General features: G+C 46.1%; 1 protein-coding gene across 1 annotated transcript; it reads right to left on the bottom strand.

The window, feature by feature from the left end:
- Positions 1-2,326: 2,326 nt before the first annotated feature.
- On the bottom strand, positions 2,327-2,830 carry LOC119823940 (28S ribosomal protein S24, mitochondrial). The gene has a single exon (XM_038344075.1). The coding sequence runs from the start codon at positions 2,828-2,830 to the stop codon at positions 2,327-2,329; it is 504 nt and encodes a 167-aa protein (XP_038200003.1).
- Between the last annotated feature and the right edge of the window lie 21,172 nt (positions 2,831-24,002).

Raw genomic sequence — 24,002 nt, 5'->3', positions numbered from 1 at the left:
CTTTTAACAGAGGCTAAACTTTGTACATGGGAGAGAACATGCGGTCTTTGTCATTCTAAACCTGGGTTACTTTGCTTAATATAATGTGTTTGAATTCCATCCATTTTTTTTTCTGAAAATGTCTTAACTTCATTTTTCTTTGTGACTGAATAAAATTCTTTCACATACACATGCACACACATACACACACACCTATATCTTCATGATCTGGTCATCTATTGGCAGACATCCAGCAGTTGCTAGATTTTCCTGCCATTGCGAAAAGAACAGCAATGAGCACGGGTGTGCAAGAGTCTCTGTGATAGACTCCTTGGTGCATACGCCCTGGAGTGGACTAACTGGGGAGTATCCAAGATCTAGCTTCAGCCTGTTGAGAAGCCTCCATGCAGACACTCACCAGCAGTTGACATGCAGGGTGACATATGGCACCCCGCCTGGCTTTTCACTGATGGTATTATCCAGGCGGGAACTTGTCTGTGGAGAGAGAGAGGGGCTTTGCAGATGGCAGCATACTGGAGTCATCGTCAGAGAGAGGAAAAGACGACATCAGACTCACATCGAATCAGGCCTTCAGTTTAGTCTGTGACTGTTTTCCTGTGCAGTAATGAGAATTTTAATATTAATATCAATATCAATTATTAATTAATTTAATAATGACCCGTTGTTATAAGTGACTAGTGGACCTCTTTCAAAGGGAGGGCCCGGAGGGCCCCAAGGTAGAACTAATAAAAACTGGCCTCAGTAGCAGACTGATGGTTATGAAGGGGAAAGGCAGCTGGCTTGGGACCAATAAACTGCTGCCGGGCTCCTGGCACAGGCTGAAAAGGAGACACCAGGGCCTAATGTGCCTCTTCTGCCCTGTTTGTTAGGGTACCTGCGCTTCCTAGGCAACTGAAGGAAGCTTTAAGAGTCCCTGTGCAAGGGCGATGACCACAGAAGCCGTTATCCTAAAAACACTAGCAGTTTCTGAGATGTGATTCACGCACGACACAGTACACTCATTTCCAGCATACCGTTCGGGACCGGAGCGATGGCTCAGGTGTTCAGAGCCCTCGTTGTTCTTCTAGAGGACCCAGGTTGGGTTCCCAGAACCCACACAGTGGCTCATAACCATCTGTAACTCCGCTTCAGGGCATCAACCTTCTTCAGACATCTGGGGAGAAAGAATCAAAATGAGAAACAGAGGCCAACATGTTACACGGAATCTCTTATCTGAAAACTGGAATAGGCCTGATCTGGGGGGAGGTAGGGGAATATGTCATGAGAGAGCAACGAAAACATCCTAAAACTGACTGTGCTAATGAATATACAACTGTGTAGCTAAGCTAAAAACCCTGGAACATAGACTTATTTTGCAGTGCTGGAGATTAAGTTCACTGTCTTATGCATCATAGGCAGCTCTACCTTACCACTGAGTCTTAGCCTCAACTGTGCGCTTTCCTTTATTTTCACGTGTGTATGTGTTATGTGTACCGTGTTCATGCTTGCTGCTGTCACATGTCTGATAGCGTACTATTACCGAGATTCACATGTCACAGCGCATAGCAATGCTGCCCTTAAATGGCACACCCCACACTGTTTGTACAGCCACCTGTGGATGCACATATGCGTGAGTACGAATAATGTTACACAAATGTTTGAGGATAGGACATTCTCGTTTTAGTGCTAGTCACGTCACCAGCTCATAAGTCGCCTGCCCTGAGAACTGGATCTGCCACCATCCACCACCTTCCTTTTCTCCTGTCCCCATGTGACTAGGCTCTCCCTCTCACAGGATGGGCTGTGCTCCTTGATGGCACTTATTCTCCATGACAATGGCTCTGCTGTCCTTCCTCAGTCACTCCTGTGCAAGGACTATGACCTGCCTTCCCACCCCCAGCAACTATTTGAATTAAGTTTACAGTGAAGAATTTTCAGGTATGGCTTGATTTTAATATCTTCCTCTCTAAGGAATTTCAGGTTCTTAGGTTAGCCTAAAGTTTTTGCACCTTTCTCTTTGGTAGGAGAAGAAAAAGATGTAGCTTACCTGTAACTCCCCATATCTTTTATGGTCTCTGCCTAAACCCAAAGGTGGCTAAAAATCTCTGCCATTGTCACTCATGGTAAGCCAGAGGGAGGCGCCAAGGGAATTCAGAAAATCAAATTTAAAACAAACAGACAAACAAATCTTTTTTTTTTTTTGACATTAGCAGGGTCTTTATTCAACAGCAGCTTGGAGTTGATGCTGCCATCCCAAGATCTATTTCATGTCTCTGGATCTTTGCAGGCACCAGCTTGATCAAGAGATAGCGCCTTTTATATGCACTTGATCAAGAGATAGCGCCTTTTATATGTACTTGTACACAACCTTGGCGGGCACAGTCTGAAGGTGGAGTCGTACAGGACACTTGTAAAAGTGTGACAACAGAGTCTCACTGTAGCCCACAAGAAAGTAGAATTTGTGTGCTGGCAGCTGCCTCAAGACAAGGGCACAGATGTCCACTTGGTTGGCCCGGCGCTTCAGAACGATCTGGTCAGCCAAGCAGCCTGGAAAGGTGCCCAGCATGAATTTTCGAAGGAAAACATCTTCCAGTGTTCTCTCTGCAGCATGATCTTCTCCATCCAGGTTACCTGTGTGCAGCGACAGCCAGCCCTTTCGGTGCGCAATGTGGTGCGGGGCGTGCGCCTCCTCGTAGCTCACCGGCTTGTCCCCCTTGGCCACACGGACTCGCACCGCCCGGTTCTTGGCGCAAACTGCGGAGGTGTGCAGGGCGCGCCAGGCGCAAGGCAGCTCCCAGCTGCAAGCCAGCACCCGCCGCCCCAGCCCGCGGACGGACGCGGACGCCGCCATGTTGGACCGGCACAGAGCGGGGCCAGACAAACAAATCTTGAAGGTTTGATTTTTTTTTTTTTTTTACTATCACGTATTTGTCCTTTTTGAACTCTAAAGGAGGGGGGACACTCAATGGGGTCCCCTAGGTGGTGTTAATCCAGGGAAGTTTTAGGGCAGATGAATAACAAGACTCCATGAACACGTGGGGCTGTAGCCAGATTGGAACGTGAGATGTCCCCCACAGGATCAATGAGTTTGAACTCTTGGTTTTCTACCAATGGGGCTGAGGGAGGAGGATGCTGTGGCCATGGAGGGGCACTCTATGCCAGTGTTAAGGAGATTATAGTCCATGAGTCAATCTGGCCTCTCACAGGGCATAATGGAATTAATATACTTCTTGGTGAGGAATCACTCCACATATTCAGATGGAAGGAAATGCCTAAGTACGTGGGAGTCTGGGGATAATGCCCAAATAAGAGTCGACCCCCAACGGAAGATTTAATTAACTTGGTATACCCCTTATGCTTATGCATTTTATATACACTGCCATCCTTAAATCTCTTTCAGGTCACAGCCCTGGGTACACTTTGGACATTTAAGGAGAGACAAGAAAACACAACTCTGGCTGCCTAGGCAGATGGAAGATTTACACAGCAAAGATCTTACATATTGCCAGAATCACATAAGCACACTAGTGTTATTCTTTTTCAAATAATTGTTACCCAGAGTCATCTTGCCCACCTGGCAAAATTATTTTTCTTGATAAGAGTACAGGGAACTGAATGACAGACCTAGACTTAATGATGGTTGTAACCCTATACCGTCTCTCCCAACCTCCCAACAAACTGTCCATTAGAGGCATGTCTTTGGTATGGGAATCAGGGGCTAATGGCTGGTCAATACTGATGACCCAACATTTATCTCCTAGAATGCTAAATTTCACTTATCTCTAACAGGCCTGGTTAGCATATGGCTTATCCTTAGGGTATTGTGGAGGCAGAGTTCTACTTGTCTGACTTAATGTCCCTAAAGCAAATCTATTACTAAGTCCTTTATAATAGCAATTTTATCACTTTGAGTTTCTTCTATATCAATGGTTTTGAACAACGTGTGAGTTAAGAATCGAAAAAAAAATATGTATTTACTTTGTTTACGAGTATGGTGTGTGTGTGTGAGGAGTCAGCACATACGTGTGGGGGGGGGGCAGAGGACAACTTTGGGGGTCAGCCTAATCTTCCATCTTTCAAAAAGGATTTATTTTCTATTTAGCTATGTATTTCTGTATATTGGCTGCACATGGGTATATGCTCATGAGGACAGGTACCAGAGGAGGCCAGAAGAGGGTATTCCATCCCCCTGGAGCCAGGGTTACCTGCTGTGGGTTCTGGGAACTGAATGCTGCATCTCTGGAAGAACACTGGGTGCTCTTAATTGTTGAGCCATCTCTCCAGTCCTTCCCCCACCTGGATTAAAACAGTTTAAAAAATTGGTAGGAGACTACTATGTATAAAATTAGATTCTCAAAGTCTATGCATACAGTTTTGCTGGCACACAGCGTGCTCATTTATTTCTGGATTGTCAAGGGCGAGTCTCACTTTGTAATCATGAAAGTCAGGTAGTAGTGGCAGGTCTTATAGAGCTCATATAACTAAGAAAATTTACTGTCCAGACTCACAGAAAAAAAAATCTGGTTTCAGTGAAAGGTAGGGTAGTATAAGACCAGGATGTGGTGTGCAACACACATCCATATCTATATAAATAAAACTTACATATGTGTGTGTGCACATGTATGTATGTATATATGTATGTATGTATTGAAGAACCAGCCTGCCTCCATCTTAGGCTTAAGATCTATGTTATAGTAAAGACAAACTAGGTTCATTTCTGTTTACGATTAAGCCTCTGTTTCTCAAGGATTAGGCTATGCCTCACCTGTAACCTTAACCTCAAATGGTTCTGTACTGCCAACTTAAGGAACGGCAATCATATTCTTGTTTCAAAACGTTAATAATCATTCTGACACCCTACCTCTGTCTCAAGAGGGTTGTTATGACTGCGTGTTGTTATGACTACCTTGTTATGACTGCGTGTTGTTACGACTGCCTTGTTATGACTGCGTGTTGTTAGGACTACCTTGTTATGACTGCGTGTTGTTATGACTGCCTTGTTATGACTGCGTGTTGTTACGACTGCCTTGCAATCGTGCCTTTGTTCCAGGACTAATTCACTGTGCTCATGTTCTGCTCTTCTAACCTCACCTGTCTACATTGTCTGCCAAATCCCGCATTTGGAAACCCACCATCCCTGAGCCACAAAACCCTTGTCTCCCTCACGTCCAATTCAGACCTCTCACACCCTGATTTGATTAATTGCTTGCTCTAAATAACTTGGCCATAATGATTCGGGTCGGTGGTCTTTCTCCTTACATCTCTGAGATTAATAGTAGCTCGGTTTATCAAGCTTCCAAGGAGGGCTCTGTTGACTTGGGCTGTGAAATTAGATTCTGTCTGCTATCACTCACAAGGTTCTACTGTGATAGAAATAGTCTCTCTCCACAGAAACCTCACACTATTATAAGCCCAGACACTGGTGGGAGGGAGTGTGGAACCACCTGGTGCTAGGTTCAAGCCCTGCCTCCATTGAGTGCAGCTCATACAGATAAGCATCTGATTTCTTTTCTCTAGCTTTGCTCTTCCTATAGCTGTTCTAGGGAGGGTGCTGGGCCTGGGGAGGGTGACTCATATATTCTCCCTATGAATTCTATGGCTTTCAATTTCCAGATGGACTTGGCTAGTCAGATCTTTATCCTTCAAGTTTTCTCCTTACCAGTTTGTTGTGTTTGGCTGCCTCTCCTGAAGGTCACAGCTCTGGCAGAGGCTTTTTCTGTACAGATGGTTCTCTCTGCAGGGTACTGGAAATGTTTATCTTCTTCAGGCCTTGGGTTTAGGGGTACAATAGTCTTGGGTGTTGGTTATCTTAGGTAGTTTCTCTGATTGGTTTTTGAATGTGACTCCAGACTTCATAAACACTTGGAATGTGTTAGGAATATTTTCCTAATGCGAGCTCTCTGTCGATGCAAAATCCCAATCAAGCCAAATCAAAACAAGCCAAATTAAGAGATATCCAGGTTTAATGGGAGTTCTGTGCTCTTGGGTGGCCCCAAGGGGCCACAAACGCGACCACCGGGAGGAAGAAAAGGACACCATGTGTTCCTCTTTTGGGAGTTCACTTAAATACTCCTCGGAGTGGTCTCGACTTCCTCTTCAAGGAGAGGTCAGGATCTGGCCTGCTGGGATTTGGAGTCCAGAGTGCTACCTCTCAGGGTCAGGGGGTTAGGATAGATGAAAGGGGCTGGGGCCTAAGCTCCCAACTTAACAGAATGAGTTTTGGTTTCTTCGTCTGTAGAATCAGGATAGCTTATGAGTTGTGATCATAGCACAGATGGCACCTAGCACAGCGCCTGAGCGTGCAGAAGGGCTCAGTGAATGCCACGTGCTTTCTGCTTTTCATTAGTTCTTCTTGCTTCCTGGTGTGGGGTGGGAGCAAGTCAAAGGGCTGTAGAACAGTTAGCGTCTAATTAGGGTAGTGTTTAGGGGTGACTAGGAAAGCTAAGAATCTGCAAGTAAAGCTAACAGGCTCTTTGATGGCTGGGTTAAAGGAGAGGAAGGAATCAGGAGTAAGTGTGGTTACTTGCCTACTGGTCATCACCAGAAGATACAGGAAGCATACCCAGATGAGAGAGGACACACTGAGTTCCATTAGAATCAGCTGAATTTGAAATGCCTATGAGAGGACCAGGTGAAAATGCTAATGAGGAAGTTAATGGGAGGAGGCATGGGAGGGTTTGGGCAGAAGAGGAACATTTGCAAAGCAACACTATACCGGAAAATCCACAGATCCAAGAAGATATCAGTGTCCATTGGGGTTGGTGGGAAGATAGGATGCCCTAATGGCCTTGCTTTTGACCTGGGTTGCCACTCTCTCTGCCTGTTTAATGTTGGAGACATGACAGACTTTGCTTAACTGCACTGAAGTTCTGTTTTCTTCAGTAAATGAGAAGCTCATGACAGGTAATACCCATGGGGCTACAGGATTTAAAATCTAATTGAGAGGTTAACCCTGAAATAACCTGAGATTAATGACCACAATCTCAACGACTGCCTGGACAGCAGCCCCTCCAGAACTTCTAAGCGATGGCTATTTTTTAGTGAGAAGATACACAGAATTGTCCGAGGCAAAATTCCACAGAAGAACCAAAGCAACAAAGTGACACACAGTCACCAGGTGCTGTGATTAGAAGTATTCTCTGTCCCCAGAAACCCCACAATATCACAAATCTTTTATAGAAAGGAACTTGGGACGTCCTGGTTCGAGATTTGAACACCACCTTCACCAAGTGAAGGCTGTGCGGATAACGTCTGTTTTGTTCTCTAGGTCTCTTCTTCCTGATAGCCTGCCTGTCTGAACCTGTGGAGGGAGACTCCTACTTAATTCTTACAACCACCCTAGAAACTAGGTAGTGGCAGGAGCCTCCATTTTGCACAGAAACAAGTTAGATTATAAGAAGGTCAGTTATCCCACTTACGGTCACAGGAGAGGCAGGGAGCCAAACCTAAGCTCCTGTCTCCAGAGTCTAGGCATGTAGTCCCAGCCTGTGAACTCCTAAGAAATACGCTTGAGATCTGGGGGAACAAGCACCAGAAACATGCAGTGGAATCAGTAATTACTTGAGATCCACTCTAGTTCTCAGAGACACAGGGTCAAGAAAGGGAGTTATCAGTTATGATTGGGTATCATTATAGATAATAATGGACATACTCTTATTTTGTATATTTTAGTAACAATTAAAAAAATCACATATGATGGCTGGGAAGATGGCTTAGCAGGCATAGCATCTGCCTTGCCCCAAGAGTTCCCGTACTAAGCAGGGTATGAGAACACATATCTCTCTCCTCAGCATCCTACGGAGAGATGGGACATTGTGGCACTTCCTTTTGGGTACCAACTTGACAGGATCTAGAATCACCTGAGAAGAGGGTCTTGGTGAAGGTCATCTACCTCAGGTCGGTCCATGGGCATGACTGTGGAAGATTGTCTTGGTATCATTAATTGAGGTGGGGTGGCTGGCCCACTGTGTGGGGTACCTTCTCTGTGCTTCAATTTTGAGCTGTATAAGTGTAGAGAGGAAACTAAGCATATGTACATATATTCCTCCCTCTCTTGCCTGTAGATATGATGCCCTGCTTCAGATACCTCTTCCGACTGCCCCACCATGATGGATTGTAACCTGGAAGTGTAAGACATAGAAACTGCTCTCCCCAAGTTTTTTTCCCAGGTTATTTTTATTATACAAGTGAAACTATGACAGAAATGAAGCTAGAGACTCCCTGGTAGCTCACTGCCTAGCTAACTTAGTACAGACGGCATTGACCAAGAGATCCTGTCTGTCTCAAGCAAGGTGGAATGGCAAGAACCAACACCCAAATTGTCTTCCTGATCTTTGCAAATGCCCACACTCACACACAGGAACATGCAAACTCACACATACCCCCACACACCATACATACTTACATATGCAGATTAAGAAAAAGAGGAAAACTTTTACATATGAATACATATAATACACATTCCCATATTGATTTCTTATTTCTATTTGTGGTGTGTGTGTGTGCGTGTGTGTGTGCATGTGTGTGTGTGTGTGTATGTGTGCATGTGTGTGTATGTGTGCATGTGTGTACAGGTGCATGCAGAGGTCAGGAGAGAAGGAACCATATTCACTGGAGCAGGAGGTGGTTAAGAGATGCCAACACGGATGCTGGGAACCAAGCTTGGGTCCTCTGGAAGAATTGCAGTGGATCTTAATTGCTTATGCTTAACTCCAAGCATATTTCAGTTCATTTAAAAAATGTTTTTCATTTTAATTCTTCCTTTGTCTGCTCCAAGAGTCACTTCCTTTGTGTTGTGCCAGTTGTGTGACAGATCTTTCTGGGGAAACCCAACACATATACATCTACTCACTCCAGGAGGGAACCCGTAATGGACCAACGTAATGACTGCACCAATGTCCAACTTGGTTAATGTGCTGCCTAATTTTGTGTCAACGTGACACAGGCTAGAGTCATCTGAGAAAATCCCCCATAAGATGGGGCTTTAGGAAAGTCTTTAGAGCATTTTCTTAATAAGTGATTGAGATGGGAGCATTTTGTCTCTGTTATGATTAACTATATAGAATGTGTAAAGCCTTCCGTCTTAGTGGGAAACTTGGTGAGACATAGGGTATCAAGAAGTGGAACAATGGCATGTTTTAGGGCAGGAAGGCTTTACTCTTAGAAGAAGCACTATACAAGAGTGCCTGGCTCCATTACTATCCTCTGCAATGAAGGCCAGTTCCTCTTACTCTGGCAAGTGTTCTCAGGGTACCACTGAGGTCCCTGTTTATACACAATCTATATAGCCCCTTGTTAAGGATTTCCCAGGCAAAATCCTCTTGTCTTGTCTATATTAATTTTCCCTCTAATAGTTTTTTAACCGGTGATCAAGCACCTGTTATTTCATAGTGGGCCCCTGAAAATCTGAGAGCTGAATCTGTGGCCAGCAGCAACACATGTACGTGTGCACTTTCTGCCTTCTTCTCAGTCCAACTTGACAGCCCTCTGTTTTGGTTTGGCACTTTGTTTAATCATAACAGAGACAAAATGGAATTCGAATCGATACCTGTATGGGTATAAGCTTGGTCATGCCCACACACTCTCTTTGGGAGGTTGGTGTTGGCTCGCCAGCATAGCGACTGTCACTGTTTCATAACTGCTCACCACCCTTGCTGATAACGAGGAGGTCATCAGAAAGAAACTCTTCATTAGGGGGATTATCACAGCTATCAATTTGCCATCCCTTTGATGAGTGCTGGCTGCACTTAACAACTCACTGAGGATGGAGCCGCACTCCCTTTCAGCAATAACGCGAGCTTAATCAGCATTAGTGTGGCGAAGACAACGGGTAAACAATCATCTTTGCGATGATAACAATTTGGTCCAGGCAGGAGGGAAAGTATCCCTGGCTAGGCTTGCTCCACTGTAATGGGAAATCCAGAGGGGATGCTGAAGAGGAAGGACAAGACTGGTGGCGGGGGGGGTGTGGGGGGTGGGAGGGGTGTTGGAAAATGTCGATGAAATCAGCTCAAGAGACCTGGTGCACATGCGCGTGCAAGCACATACGTGTGTGTGTGTGCACATGCGCATGTGTGCAAGTGATATGTGTGTGTATGTGTGTGCATGTGAGTGCATGAGCATACAGGATTGAAAAGCAGTGTATCAGGAACTTGGTTCATAGCAGGGAGAAGGGGAGAGGGGAGAGGGGGAAGCAATACATTCCTGTGTGTCAGCGTGGGTCAGATGGCTAGCTTTGCTGCTGGCAAGCTGTGTGACCTTGGACAAATGATTTGACTTCCGTACGTCTCAATTTTCTCAGCTGGAAAAGTAGAACGAAGAAGAGATGCCCACCCCACCAGGCTGGTGAGAGGCTAAGGTGATACAGGTAGGGCTTTACATTGGTAAGGGCACAGTGAGGGCTACTACGAGGTGCTATGAGGATGCAGACTAAGCTGCAGAGATTCAAATCACAGACTTCCAAGAGGATTGCGCTGCATTTTGAAGGTGGGAATGTTGTTCTGGGAGCCACGGTGTTGCTTCAACAGCCTGCAGATCTTTCCACCCATTCCCTTCATGAATGTGCTATCATTTCATCTCCTTTTATATTTCTTTGCATTAACATAGACGCTTGGGTGCATGGATGATGTTAAAAAATAGTCATTGATTGAATTGAGGGTTGCACTTATTAGTTAATAGCTTGAAAACATTTGAAACCACGAATGACATCACCACCCTGAAAATAATTAATAATAATAATAATATTATTAATTATTAATAACAATTAATTATTATTATTATTAATAATAAAGTGTAAGGCTATTTGGGCTTTGTGTTGTTTTCAACCTTTTCCAGCATATTTGGTTCTCAGGGGTTGGATGTGATACTATTGCCAGTTTTATTTTATTGAGATGGAACTGTAGGGCTTGGTGCCACCTTGTGCCTCAGTGCCACAGCCCTCGAGGAATGGAGCTGAAGTGAGAATTTGGGTCTCTGGGCAGTTCAGCCAAGGGATTTACTGTTCAGAGGCGGAAAACCTGGACTAGATGAGCAGCTCTTTTTCACCGCCAGTGAGAAGAAGCTCACAGGTCAACTTTTACAAAGCATGGAAAGTTCGTATTTCTGTGTACAGTTGGCTGACCTAGAATGGAGTGGGCGAGGCTAGCGCCCACAGATCTGTGCCCGGTGGAAGGACAGCCACCTGTCATCCGTGGCTGACGGCTGGGAGGCATGACACAGAGGCCTGGAGTGGTCCATGATAATGTGTTTAGTTACATTTGTTCATTTTAGTGTGTGTGGGCAGCTCGTGGAAGCGGTTCTCCCCTTTCTCACGGAGATCCTGGGAATCGAGCTCAGGCTGTCGGGACTGACCACAGAGTCCTTTTTCCCACTGAGTTATCTTCAGTTCCAAATTTGTCTTTTTATATGAACCCCTCAATTTCAAGTAACACTATCTCATTGAAATTAAAAACACATACATGACAAGGGTCAAATTAAAACCATGCAGGGACTGGGGATGCAGCTCATTTGATAGAGTGCTTGTCTAGCATGCATGAAGCTCTGAGTTGATCCCAAGCAACACATAAAAACCAGGTATGTGGTATACAACTTGAGTTATGGGACTTGGAAGGCAGAGGCAGGAGCATCAGAAATTCAAGGGCATCCTTTATGGCACAAGGACTTTGAAGCCAGTCTAGGATCTAGACTCTACCTTAAAGTAAAAATAACTTGGGCCAAATCAGTGCCCAAACCCCGGTTTTTAGTCTTTATCTTAGATGTGTTTCAGGGTCCCTTACAGCTCTGTGATGCAGTGTAAAAGGTCGGAAGCGTCACATGAGAAGCCTGGAAACATTTATCTCTGCTCTTGATCATTAGGTGTCCCATCCAAGACTATCTCCCCGGACAGCATCCAGGCCTCCAGGGGTTCCCTGTGTGTTGGAGCTGGAATCCCATGCAGACCACCATGACTGACAGCTGTAGATGCAGGGGAGATGTGGGGGAGGGCAGATTTGGGTTAATTATGTAAATCTATGGCTATACTTTAATAAGACATCGCGATAAAACTGTCATAACTGCCAAGTTCGGGAAACGGGATGAGTGAGGTTTTTATTTCTGGTATTTGTGAAGGAAAAGAAGAACTAAGAGGGAAAATATAGAAGAGCTGGCTCATCTTTGAAAGCCTGCGAGAGGAACGTGTTAGAGCCGACCCAGCTCTTCGCTCCTGCAGGAAGCGTTGGCGATGACGCCTGCCCGCGTGAAACCCCAGCAGCCCACACTGAGCTCCTGCAAAGGAGAAAGCTGACGGCTCAAGGTTGATGCTTCATAACGAGCTCTCAGAGAGGCGGGGCTTCCCATCAGCTCCTGCCAATTCCTCCTTGAATCGGTCAACCCCCTCTTTGCCTCACAACCTTGCTATGCCCCTGTAGTGTGGGGTTGCAGGCCGGCTTCCGGCTGCCCTGCTCCCGCATGCTTAGCTTTACACGCGAAATAACAACACACAAACTGTATTCTTTTAAAGACTGCCTGGCCCATTATTTTCAGCCTCTTACTCACATCTTGATTAACCCATATCTAATAATCTGTGTAGCACCACGAAGTGGTGTCTTACCGGGAAGTTTCTAGCTTACGTCCATCTTGGGCTGGAGCTTCATCGCGTCTCTCTCCCTGAGGAGAGGCATGGCGGTCTGCCTAACTTAGGAGAGGCGTAGCATCTGACTGAGCCATCTACCTCACTTCCTTCTTCCTGTTCTGTCTACTCCGCCCACCTAAGGGCTGGCCAATCAAATGGGCCAGGCAGTTTCTTTATTAGCCAACGAGAGTCCTCCATCATGCCCCTGCTGCCAGGACTTGACAAAAGGTGACCAGGGCTTAGGTGTGTTTAAAAGCTGGTGGCAAAGGGTCTGGTAGCTGTAGTGGCTACTGTTCTTCCCACCAGGTGTTGAGGTAGGATGGTTGCATCTTGAGTTTTAACTATCTAAATAGGTGTATAAATAAATAAATAAATAAATAAATAAATAAATAAATAAATGGAAAGGACATAACTGCTCCTAGATAAAATGGAGAAGAAAGTTTATTTTTCTTTTCTTTCTTTCTTTCTTTCTTTCTTTCTTTCTTTCTTTCTTTTTTTTTTTTTTAAGACAGGGTTTCTCTGTAGCTTTGGAGCCTGTTCTGGAAACTAGTTCTTGTAGACCAGGCTGGCCTCGCACTCACAGAGATCTCTGCCTCCTGAGTGCTGGGATTAAAGATGTGTGTCACCACCCCAGCTGAAAGTTTATTGAGGAGAAAAGAGCCCAGCCAGGGGCAGAGATATATGGGAGAGTCCAGGGTGGACGTGACCCTGAGCCACTTGGGGTTTTGGGGAGGGCAGCTGCCAACCAAGAGAGGAAGACTGAGCCAAGAGACTGGCTAAGAGAGTAGACAAGAAAGACGAGGTAACCAAAATGATTGAATTACATAGGGAAGGGCAACTGGGGGAAGAACAGCCCAGCCCCAGGGTTGAAGAAGTCTAGGATAGGGGGTGCATTATTCCAGCCAGGAGAGCCCTGTAACAGATAGGGACTAAGGGGTACAGGGAGAACTTGGTGGCCGGCATCTGCTTTGATATGTTAAGGGGCACCTCGGTTAGCCATTTCTCCAGGCTTGAGACCTAACAGTGTGCACTTTGATCTCATTGGAAGCATCCCATCTTCATTTCCTCTTTCATTTCCTCTCTTCCCCACCAGGGTTGCATTGGTCATGAGCGACCCTGATATCTACTGAGAGGAGTTTCCTGAGTTAGTGTTTATATTTTACCAAAGAAAGAGCTATCACGTTAAGAGAAACAGGCTAGCACCTTCCCTAAAAGAGAACACTGACATGGCCACGCCCTTACCCGGGAAGAGGGAAAAAAGTAAAAGGCAGGGAGAGAGAGAGAGAGAGAGAGAGAGAGAGAGAGAGAGAGAGAGAGAGAGAGAGAGAGAGATATAGAGAGAGGATGAGCGCGATCAGTCGCTCTCGGATAGAGATAGAGGATCTCTCTCGCTCCTCTCCGCTAGGCGACGAGTGCTGAGCGCGAGCGAGATGAGAGAGATCAATTAAATGTTTATGGATTTATTTACGTCTCTAACTAAACAAATTAGTGAGAGCTTATACTCCAATTAGGAAACTTACAGGGAGTGTTGGGACTATTATTACAAATTTTCTGTAAGGTGGCTCAGTCAGAAAGGCCACTTCCACCAGATGACCTGGGCTTGATCCCTTGTATTCACATGATGGAAGGAGAGAACTGATCCATCAAAGTTGTCCTCATGGCTCACGTGCATGCCCCAATACACAAAAAGAAATGTAGTCAAAACTTTTTTGTGATAATTATATTGTAGTTCTGATTTTTGAGAAGGACCTAGCAGTCAGCCGTTCTCAAGTTCTTGTTAGAACAGATAGATTTAATAGTGGAAGGGAGCAAGAAGTCTACTGATGTCTCATTTCTCACTCTTTAATGTTGGCCTGGGGAAGTGCACACATCCCAGACAGCTTTAGACAGTACCAGTGCATCAGACTGAACAACAAAGCCCCAGAGATCTGTGCCCCACGGCGCGTGATGTAACCTTATCTGGAAAGATGGACTGTGAGTATGTAATTATGTTAAGGATCTCAAGAGGAGGTCATCCCAGATAAACACAGTGGTCCCTAAACAGAACAGCAGGTGTGGACAGAGACAGTGGGAGACAAGACACAGGAGAGCCACGACACGGGAGAGCCATGGCACAGGAGAACCATGACATGGGAGAGCCATGACCGGGGAGAGCCCCCTGAAGATGGAGCAGAGACTGGAACTCTGAAGTTTTGGGCCAAGGGATTCTGGGAGCCTCTGAAGTTGGGAGCAGCAAGAGACTATAGCTCGGGGCTATCTTGATTTAGGAGTTCTGGCCCCACAGGCAGAGAGCTGAATGTCTGTTGTTTTAAACCACCAAATTCACAGCAGCCTCGGGGAATTATGCACGGTCCAGGTTACACCTTCCTGAACTGCTTTTAGGGCACCAGTCCTTGCAAATTTCCCTCCCAGTTTCAGATGAAAGATAAATTCCTTCCCCTCCCTCCCTCCCTCCCTCCCTCCCTCCCTCCCTCCCTCTCATGCAGCACAAGTTAGCTCTGAACTTGCTCTGAACTTCCCTATCCTCCTGCCTCTGCCTCCCAAGTGCTGGGATTCCAGTATCACACATTGATATGTCCATTTCAAGCTCACCCAGCAAGCCAAGTTCCTCTCTCTGTCTCCACTCTCTTCATCACGCCAAGTCTCTCTCAGGCCTCTGTTCTCTGTGTCAGTGGCCCTTTCTAGGGCAGCTCTCAGCTGCTCTCTTCCAGCTCCTGATCCCCTCTGCCCTTCACTCTGCCTCATCTCTCTTGCTCAGGCGCTCTGTTGCTGTGGCACCGTTCCCACTTTGCTTGCATCCTATCTCTCAGCACCCCCTGCTTAGCCTTGTGTGTAATGAGTACCAACCTTGTCCTCAACCTTGCTGAGTCTGAGGACTCTCTCGCTTTGGATTTTGCCACAGGCCTCGAAGCATCGTATTAGAGACATAATAGGTTAATGAATAACGTGGCTACAAGGAGAGATGTGTGTTTGAAATGATGAGGACAGCTTGTCTCTGCTTCTGTCTACAGTTTGCCCCCCCCCCCCATGTCTATAGCTAGAGGATATGGGGTGGGTAAAGGATATGGATTTAGGAACAAATGTTGGATAAATTTTCTGCTTTTACTTTTGTTTTTTTGAGACAGGGTTTCTCCGCATGGCCCTGGCTGTCTGGAAATCGCTCTGTAGCCCAGGCTAGCATTGAACTCAGAGAGATATTAAAGGTGTGCCCACCACCACCTGGCCTTTTTTCTTTAAAAAAATGTATTTAGCTTAATTTAATGAATTATTCTCTCTCTCTCTCTCTTGCTCTCTCTCTTTCTTTCCTTCCTTCCTCTTCCTTCCTCTCCCTCCCCCTCTCCTTCTTTCCTTCCTTTCTTCCTTCCTTCCTTCCTTCCTTCCTTCCTTCCTTCCTTCCTTCCTTCCTTCCTTCTTTCCTTCCTTCCTTCCTTTCCTTCCTTCCTTTCTCCTCATCTTACACATCCCAGGCTGGTCTTGAGTTTACTCTGCAGCTGAGGATGACCTTGGACTTCCGATCCTGCAGTTTCCACCTGCTGATTCCCAGGACTAGAGGTGTTACAACCATTTCTGCCTACAAGGTACTGGGGAAGGAAGCCGGGGCTTTGTGATGCCGGACAAGTGTTTACCAAGTAAGTTCCTGAAATACAGAATCCATTGAACCATTTTCTATTGCTCACGTTCAAGCTCAAGGACATGACACCTTGTAGAGGCAGCAGGAAGAGCCCCAAAGTTGGGTACATATATGTTTAGGATGGTAAACTCTTCTGGGTTAACTGTTCCCTTGATGAGAATGAAGTTTCCCTCTGTGTTGTTTCTGATAGTTTTAGTTTGAAATTTCTTTTGTCAGATATTAGGATAACTATGTCTGCTTGCTTCCTGGTCCCATGATTGGGGGTGGAACCTGAGTTAGATCTGGTCAGTTGGGTAAAGGTTATGGTTGGAGAGGATAAGGTAGACTCTCAGGGCTAGACCCTGGAGAAGAATGAGCGAGAGCGGGTTGGGTGGAGAGACTGGATCGTGCGTGGTTTCTTTATTTCTCATTGCTAAATTTCATTACACAAAGGTCATTTTACTCTCATTCATTCCCCTCTCTCTCCTGCCAGAAGCCTTCCCAAGCCCCCTCCTAACTTTCGTGTCTGCTTTTTGTGTGTAGCTCATTCATTGCTTTTCAGCAATACTGAGGAGGAGGTTATTTAGTGGAATCAAGGCAACTTACCAGTGGCAGCCCCAATGAACAAGATGACACTGCTTCCCCCAACAACCGCTAAGTGCCAGGAGTCTCTCTGGAATGGGAGGAGTCATGATCCCCTCCCCTATCCACGGTGAAATGTTGGAGAGTCCCAGCTTGTGCGTATCTTTGAACGCTGCTGCGTCAGAATTCAAGCACATCTTTCGCTTCCCTCTTAATCACTGTAGGTTTCCCCTCCTCTGGGGAAGTGTCACCATTATGGCCCATCATGCTAGAGGGGTGACATGCTTAAATCGCAGTTGTAATTGTTAAGCTAAATGGAAGTGGCAGGAGCTGAAAGCTTCTGGAAGGACTGAACTCATTGAAGCTTGGTTCACCGCAAGCAGACCCTCACGGTTTCGCCCAAAATAACAGATACGGCTTGTGTGGATGAAGAGTTCCATTGCACGAGGTGGTTTGGTTTTGAAAACTACTTCGGGGGAAAGGCTGAGTGTCAGGTCATATCTATTTTTTTTTGACTCTCGGTTCAGAGGGAAACTGTTACTGCCATGTTTCCTATCCTTCCTTAAGTGGCTCGTGAGGTCCAGGCACTGAGGGCGTTAGAGGAGTTGTCGGAAATTTCATAGCAGCAGAGAACAGAAAGCCTCGCACTCTCTTTCTTTCTTATCACTCAGTTCCATTACACATTGGTAACAAGTCTTGGGGTAGAACGTTCTGAGGTTTTATTGTGTTCCCTGAGTTGTCAGCCAACTGACCTTTCGTCCCAAGCTTTCTTGTTCTCACAGGTCAGTGTTTGTTATTCCCTCAGAGACATTTTGTAATTTTCAAATGGAGCTGTTTTGATCCTTTGAGGCAGACTCTCACGTAGTCCAGGCTGGCCTTGAACTTAAACGTAGCCAAGAATGTTTTGAATTTCTGATCCTCCTGCCTCTACCTCCCAGGTGCTGGTGGTGCTGGAGATCACACCAGGCTTTGTAAACGCCAGGCAAGCATTTCCAACTGAGCCACATCTCCAGTCCTTAAGATCTGTGTAAGGTGTGAGTCAAAATCATTCCAAGACTTCTGGAAACATTCGTTCCTCCCCAAGGGTTTTCAGTTTCTAGCTGCTTATATTGTCACAGGTGTTTTTGGCCCTGTTTTTTCTGGTGTTAGAGGATTCCTTATTTGAGCTTAATCCTCATATTTTCTTCTGCCCCAGATGGGAGACTAGTTAATTTCCTTAACATACACGCCCGTGCTGGCACGCGCGCACACACACACCTGTGCGCAACACACACGTGTGCACACACTGGTTTAGCTACCGTTTGCACTGTTGTGACGAAATTCCCAACACAAGAGGGGTTTATTTTGCTTACTATTTGAGGGTACAGTTCATCACGGTGGGGAAGGCATGATGGCAGGGACAGGAGGGAGCTGGTTACACTGTATCCACAGTCTTGATGCAGAGAGAAACCGATGTTGGTGCTCTGCCCACTTTCTCCTTCTCAGTCTGGTACCCAGCCCATAGATCTGGTGTCATCCATATCGAGGATGTGTTTTCCTGCCTCAGTGAAACATCTCTAGATATGTCCACATAGGTGCCTTCAGATATGCCTCCTGGGTGATTCTTGATTTCCTTGCTAATCACGATCACCCACCGCACACGCCATGGCCTGCGCGGTCTATGCTTTGAATGCCTTTGTCTGTGCACACAGCCTCTGTTGATTGAATGTCGGAGGAGTCGAGGAGGAGCGTTTAGATGAGAACCACAGACGACAACTTCACACTGAGCATTTAACCAGCCCTAGTTTTTGAAAGTCCCTTGTTCGGTGCTGTTCAGCCACTCTCCTTTTCTCGTCTCCCTTCCTGACTGCTCTTCTGCATTTAAAGATTCCTATGAAGAATAATTTAGTGACACCCCCCCCCCCTTGTTGTTTAATCTCTGTGACTTGTCCAGGTACTGCATTGGGCCAGGGAGTGTGATGCTAGCCCGATTCTCCACTGGGGTGGCCATTCTGTGTACTGCAGGGTGCTGAGAAGCATCCCTGACTTCCAGATATGAGATGCCACCAGCGCCTGCTTCCACACTCATCAACCAAGGGTTCCCAGGCGTTGGCAGATGTCCTGTGGTGGAGGGGGTGTGGGGGGGTGGGATGGGCAGCACACCCAAGACCCTCGGGGCTTTGGCTTGACCTCAGTGCATTGCTCTAAGCAAGAACACTTCCTGCCTCTGAGAGGAACTTGAAAACTGGTTAAAATACCCTTCCCACGTTCCTCATTAAAGTAGGACTTCAGGTGAGCTCTGTTTGGTGGGAATTGGGATAATATACACTGAGTCATTTGGTCATATTCAGTTATCAAAAGCTATTTCAAATATGTGATTTTATATACTTTGAAATAGATGTATTATACATGCACATGCACATATATACATATGTAGAAACTCAGTGTTCTCTGACCTCCCTGGCCTCACGGAAACACCCCTTCTCATGGCAGAGTGGTTTAAATAAAGATCTGTTGACAGTGGATGGATGGTAGTGGCAGGAGAGTCATGTCTTTAGGGTGCCGCCTCTGGTAGGCCAACATGCACTAGTGGGTGGCCTCACACCTGTAAGTACATGGTAATACAGATTTGCTCAGTGGGGAGAAAAAAAATAAGAGGTCGTGAACTTGGGCAGGGGAGGAGCTAAGGCAGAAATAACCAAAATGCGTTTCTTGCACATAGCCAGTTCTCGATTAATAAAATATATGAAGACAACAATAGGAGGGTACCATGCGGGGGTGGCAGTGCTACTCTAGTGCATCTGGGGATTGTTGAGATGAGGTTACCTTTTTCAGCCAGTTATTACTGCCAGGCCACCATGAGCTTCTCGCCAGGCACCTGCTCCATCCTCGGCTCGTGTTCCCACATTCCGCATCTTCTGCTTTGCTCCAGGATAGACAGCAAACCTCCTCCCACTCCGTTTGTCCTGAGCCTCTGAAAGCAGTGTCAACACAAATCATGGGGTGTAGTGGACAAGAACACATTTCAGGGCAGGGCAGGGAGCAGTTCCGAGGTGCTGCTCTAATCCACCTTGACCGATTTTTAACATGTTGTCAGGTCTAAAGGAAGCTCCAACTTCCCAAACTCCAAAACGTAGTCTAAATATCCAGAAAGGAGCTCAAGCTAGACTAGAGGGGAATTTCCTGTGGTGAGATACAAGCCAGCATTCCTCAGGAACTTGTGAAGCTGGTTCCTGTCTACCAAAAGGAGGCATTTTCACGGCTACCTGCTGCATCAGCGACCATATCATGCTGGCCTCCAGGCTCCCTCAGTATCGCAAGTACCTCTTACACATTTCAAAGTCCTTGCTTGCATTCTGGCCCTTCACACCCCCTTCCCTACCCTAAAATCCCTCCAGCCCAAGGGCTTACCCCCCTGCAGCTACCCCTTCTCCTTACAACCCTGCTATCCTCACTGTTCTCTGCTCTGTTCCTGCTTCTCTTGCTATGTTTTCTCTGTTCTCTATCCCCTGCTGTTCTTCCCTCTTGGGTAGATAGCCCTGGCCAGGTCTAGTCTGCTGGCCATGTTTGCTGTCTCATATCTACAATAAAATCGTCTTAACCATACCGCAGAGAGGTCATGTAGTCAGTTTATACACCCTGGGTACTATGGCTGGGGACTCATCACCGGCTGTTCTCTGGGAAACATAGGCGTTACATAAAGACACAGAAGAACCCAGAAAATGAATGGTTCTTAGAGAGATGGCTTTGGATTTTGAATTGTGCAGCATCGTTAACCAAGTCAGGACATTTCTAGACAACTGATGGGGGCCAAGGAGAACGGGGGCCTGGGGAGAGCAAATCGCTGGCAGACTTCAAAAGTGACCGCTCGTTCTTAACAAGGCAAGGGTGTAATAAAGACTGGGGCTTCTTGGGACTTTTTGCTTACTAAAGGTTAGTAAGGTTTGGGGCAGATCCCTTTGTTACCCACAGTATACGTGTGGTTAGGGTCCCACATTGTCCTCTGTGATAAGCATTTGTTCTTTCTGGCAGCAGGTTGAGGGGCCGGTGAGTAAGTGGGCGTTAGTGAGTTGGGGAGGACAGCAAAACTTTTGCTTTTGTAAGTATGCTTTTAGGCAAATGGAAAACTGAGAACTTTCTTTTCTTAATTTATCAATTGTCCTCACTTGTCCCATGGAGAACATGAACCTTAACCCCATGCCTACTATCTGATCCTCCTTTCTTTATCCTTTTCTCCCACCCACCAGCCTCAAACCCAAAAGCCATGTAACAACCCCAGCAAGCTGACACTGCCAGTCTCCTTTGCAGCACAGGGGCATGCTGAGCTCTTGGATCCCGACAGTGCCTGTCTTCTTCACTGCACGCGAGCATGCTGAGTTGTTGCATCACCTTCTAATGGCAGGTCCCACCGCTTGCTCCGTCTTTGCTTGCTTCATACCGTCCTAACGCTTCATGTCTTTCCCCCCCCTCTGTTCCCGGATCTCTTCCACTCTACGGGAGTCCATTGTGGGTAGACTATCAGAGGCGGTGCGGCTGGGAGTTGCATTGCCTGCCATGCGTTTCCGAAGGGGTGGGCTAGCTAATGCTGCAGGGCTGTGGGACCACACTTGAAGGAGTCTGTTTGGGTTTTGGTGGGATGAGCATTGGCTGTCTTATAAGCCAGGAGCATCTCATTCCGTTGATTGTTCCTGTCACAGAATCAGACACCATGGAAGGGGTGAGCCATTTCTGCAATCTCGCAACAGCCTTGGGTGAGAGAAGAAATGATAGTATTGTAAATTTACTAACGGAGAAGGAACAAGAGAAAGTACCTCTTTCTTTAGGATTTGCTGTCTTCATTCCATCCTCGACGTTGTTCATTTTCCTCAACAAGCCACAGTTTTAAATTTACCTACGGTCAATGTACTTCAGTTTACAGCTGAGGGCCTAAATGATTGCTGTGACAATTAAGTGCCTTGACTATAAGGGGGGGATGGAAGGAGTTAGACATGGTGACCTATACATTTGATCATAGAATTTAGAAATAGAAGCAGGTGGATCTCTGTGGGCTTGTCTCAAAAACAAACACCCAAACACACACACACACACACACACACACACACACACACACACACACACACACACACAAGACACATGGGCCACAGAATAAAGATTATCTTCTGTAAAGCATATGAAAGATAGATTTTTGGGTACCACTCCTAATATCCTTCTGTGATACCTAAGGAGGCATATGACAAATCAGATTATATTTGGATATGGATTTAAAAAACATGTAGTTAGGGGTCAGTGGCTGAGTCAGGTACTTGAAGATGCCTGTCAAAGGGATGAATGCATTACATCCTATTATTCTCACACATTCCTTGGGTAGTAATATTTCCAGAACTGAAAGCCAAGTTTAGAGAAGGAAAAAGACCCACTGAAGCTTCTACAACCAGCTTCAACCAGGATTCAAAAGCAGATATTTGTTACTGTACCCTTAATTACTTGGATTTTTCCACATCACTTCCTTGTGTCAGTCAAGTATGTGCTTACCCCACAGACATCTGCTAAAGTCCTTCACTGTGGAAACAACCATGGTACAGACAGCTTCTGCTTGGCTGTGCTGCTGACAGTCTACACCCAACAGTCGGAATCCAGTTAAGGCGAACCAGTACATAAACCATAGCACCTTCTATAGCCTCCAGGCCGGTCCCAGTGCCTCCCACCCTCTGGAATGCACTCCCTTGCCCAGTCCTTTCCTAAGTCTTACTCTGTGACCGATAGTTTGTGGCAGGAGTGATGTTCCACTTTTTCCAAATGAGGGTCTAAGAAAGACTACAGCTTCTATCTTGGGCAGTTCAGATCCTGACTCTCTTCCTAAGTAGTTCCATGAGTCAAGTACCGCTGTCAGCCTCCTTCCTCATCTGTGACATAGGAGAAAGATGATCCTGAGAACAGATGGATGCATGGTACAATGTATTGGATGTACACAGAGGAAGAGGGCCGGAAAGATGGCTCAGAGCTTAAGATGCCCATTGCTCTTGCAGATGCCAAGGTGTTGCTCTCAGCACTCATGTGGTACTTCCCAACCACAGTAGTTAAAGCTCCAGGGGATGGAAGTCCTCTTCTGGCATCTGTGGGATCCTGTACACACTCGGCACACACAAACTCACATACTCATTAGAAAAAAAAAGCACGAAGGGTAATGTAAATGCTGGGCGGTATTGATCAGTGTTCTGGCTTTAGGAACATCATAAGTAACCTGTCCCTTGACAAATAATTTTAAGTCAAAGTAAGATACAGTCTGCCCTGTCCCCAACACAAGTTGATCTGCTTTCCAGGGTGGAAATGTTTTATCATCCTCGGTTAGGCCTTGATAAACATGCTCATTCTTTCACTTTATAAACTGATCAAATATTTACTCTGACCCTACAATGGGTCAGGCATTGCTTTAGGATCATGGGACAAAGATCCCCTGCTTACACGAAGCCTTCCTTGATGGGTGAGGGGTGGGTCTGAAGCTCCTTCTGCCCAAGATGACTATGCTTGGAGCTAAGGAGGAGCATCCAGTTGTGTGTTCTGATCAGAGACAATGTTTATTGCTTAAGAAGGGAGTAGTCGGGCATGAGAGAGAGCTAGCTTGGCAGTTACAAACACTTGCTACCCTTACAGAAGGCTGGAGTTGCTGTCAAGTATGTCCGTGCATGTCAGGCAGCTTACAACTTTCTGCGACCCCAACTCCAGGGGATCCAATGCCCTTTTCTGGCTTCTGTAGGTCATACACGTATGCACATGCTTGCACACACACATATGCATGCACATACACACATAATTAAGTAAAAAAGAGAGTAGAGGCATCTTGATGAATCATCAAGTGGCTGAGAATCTGAAGTTGTCACCTAAGTGCCCCTTACTATCAGACCAGATTAGATTTGTGACGGCAGAGATACATAAGGCAAGGCTGTAGCTGTTTGCCCCAGGGGTCTCTTTGTTAAAAGTGTGAGCACGCCTGTGTATTAAATCATGAGAGTTTTCTGCTTGCTGTTCAACAAAAAGCATTTGAATCCCTTCCAGACAGAAGCCCATAACAAGTAGACATATGCTTTTCTTCCCCGAACCAGGATGAACCCACTTTCGCTTGCTTTTCTGTTCACGTTCCCTCTGGCTCTTCTCTTTGTTCCTCTTTCGGCCTCTAAAGTAGTTCACCCAAGTTTAATTGCTCAGTGCGTGCTTAAGTGTGGGAATTCTCACGGGGACACTTACAGG

The sequence above is a fragment of the Arvicola amphibius genome, chromosome 9, assembly GCF_903992535.2.
Source record: "Arvicola amphibius chromosome 9, mArvAmp1.2, whole genome shotgun sequence".
Taxonomy (NCBI): Eukaryota; Metazoa; Chordata; class Mammalia; order Rodentia; family Cricetidae; genus Arvicola; species Arvicola amphibius.
This window is presented reverse-complemented; position numbering and strand designations above follow the sequence as displayed.

What these genes read in the sequence shown, in the direction of transcription:
- LOC119823940 (XM_038344075.1), bottom strand. Translation starts at nt 2,830, where the DNA reads ATGGCGGCGTCCGCGTCCGTCCGCGGGCTGGGGCGGCGGGTGCTGGCT.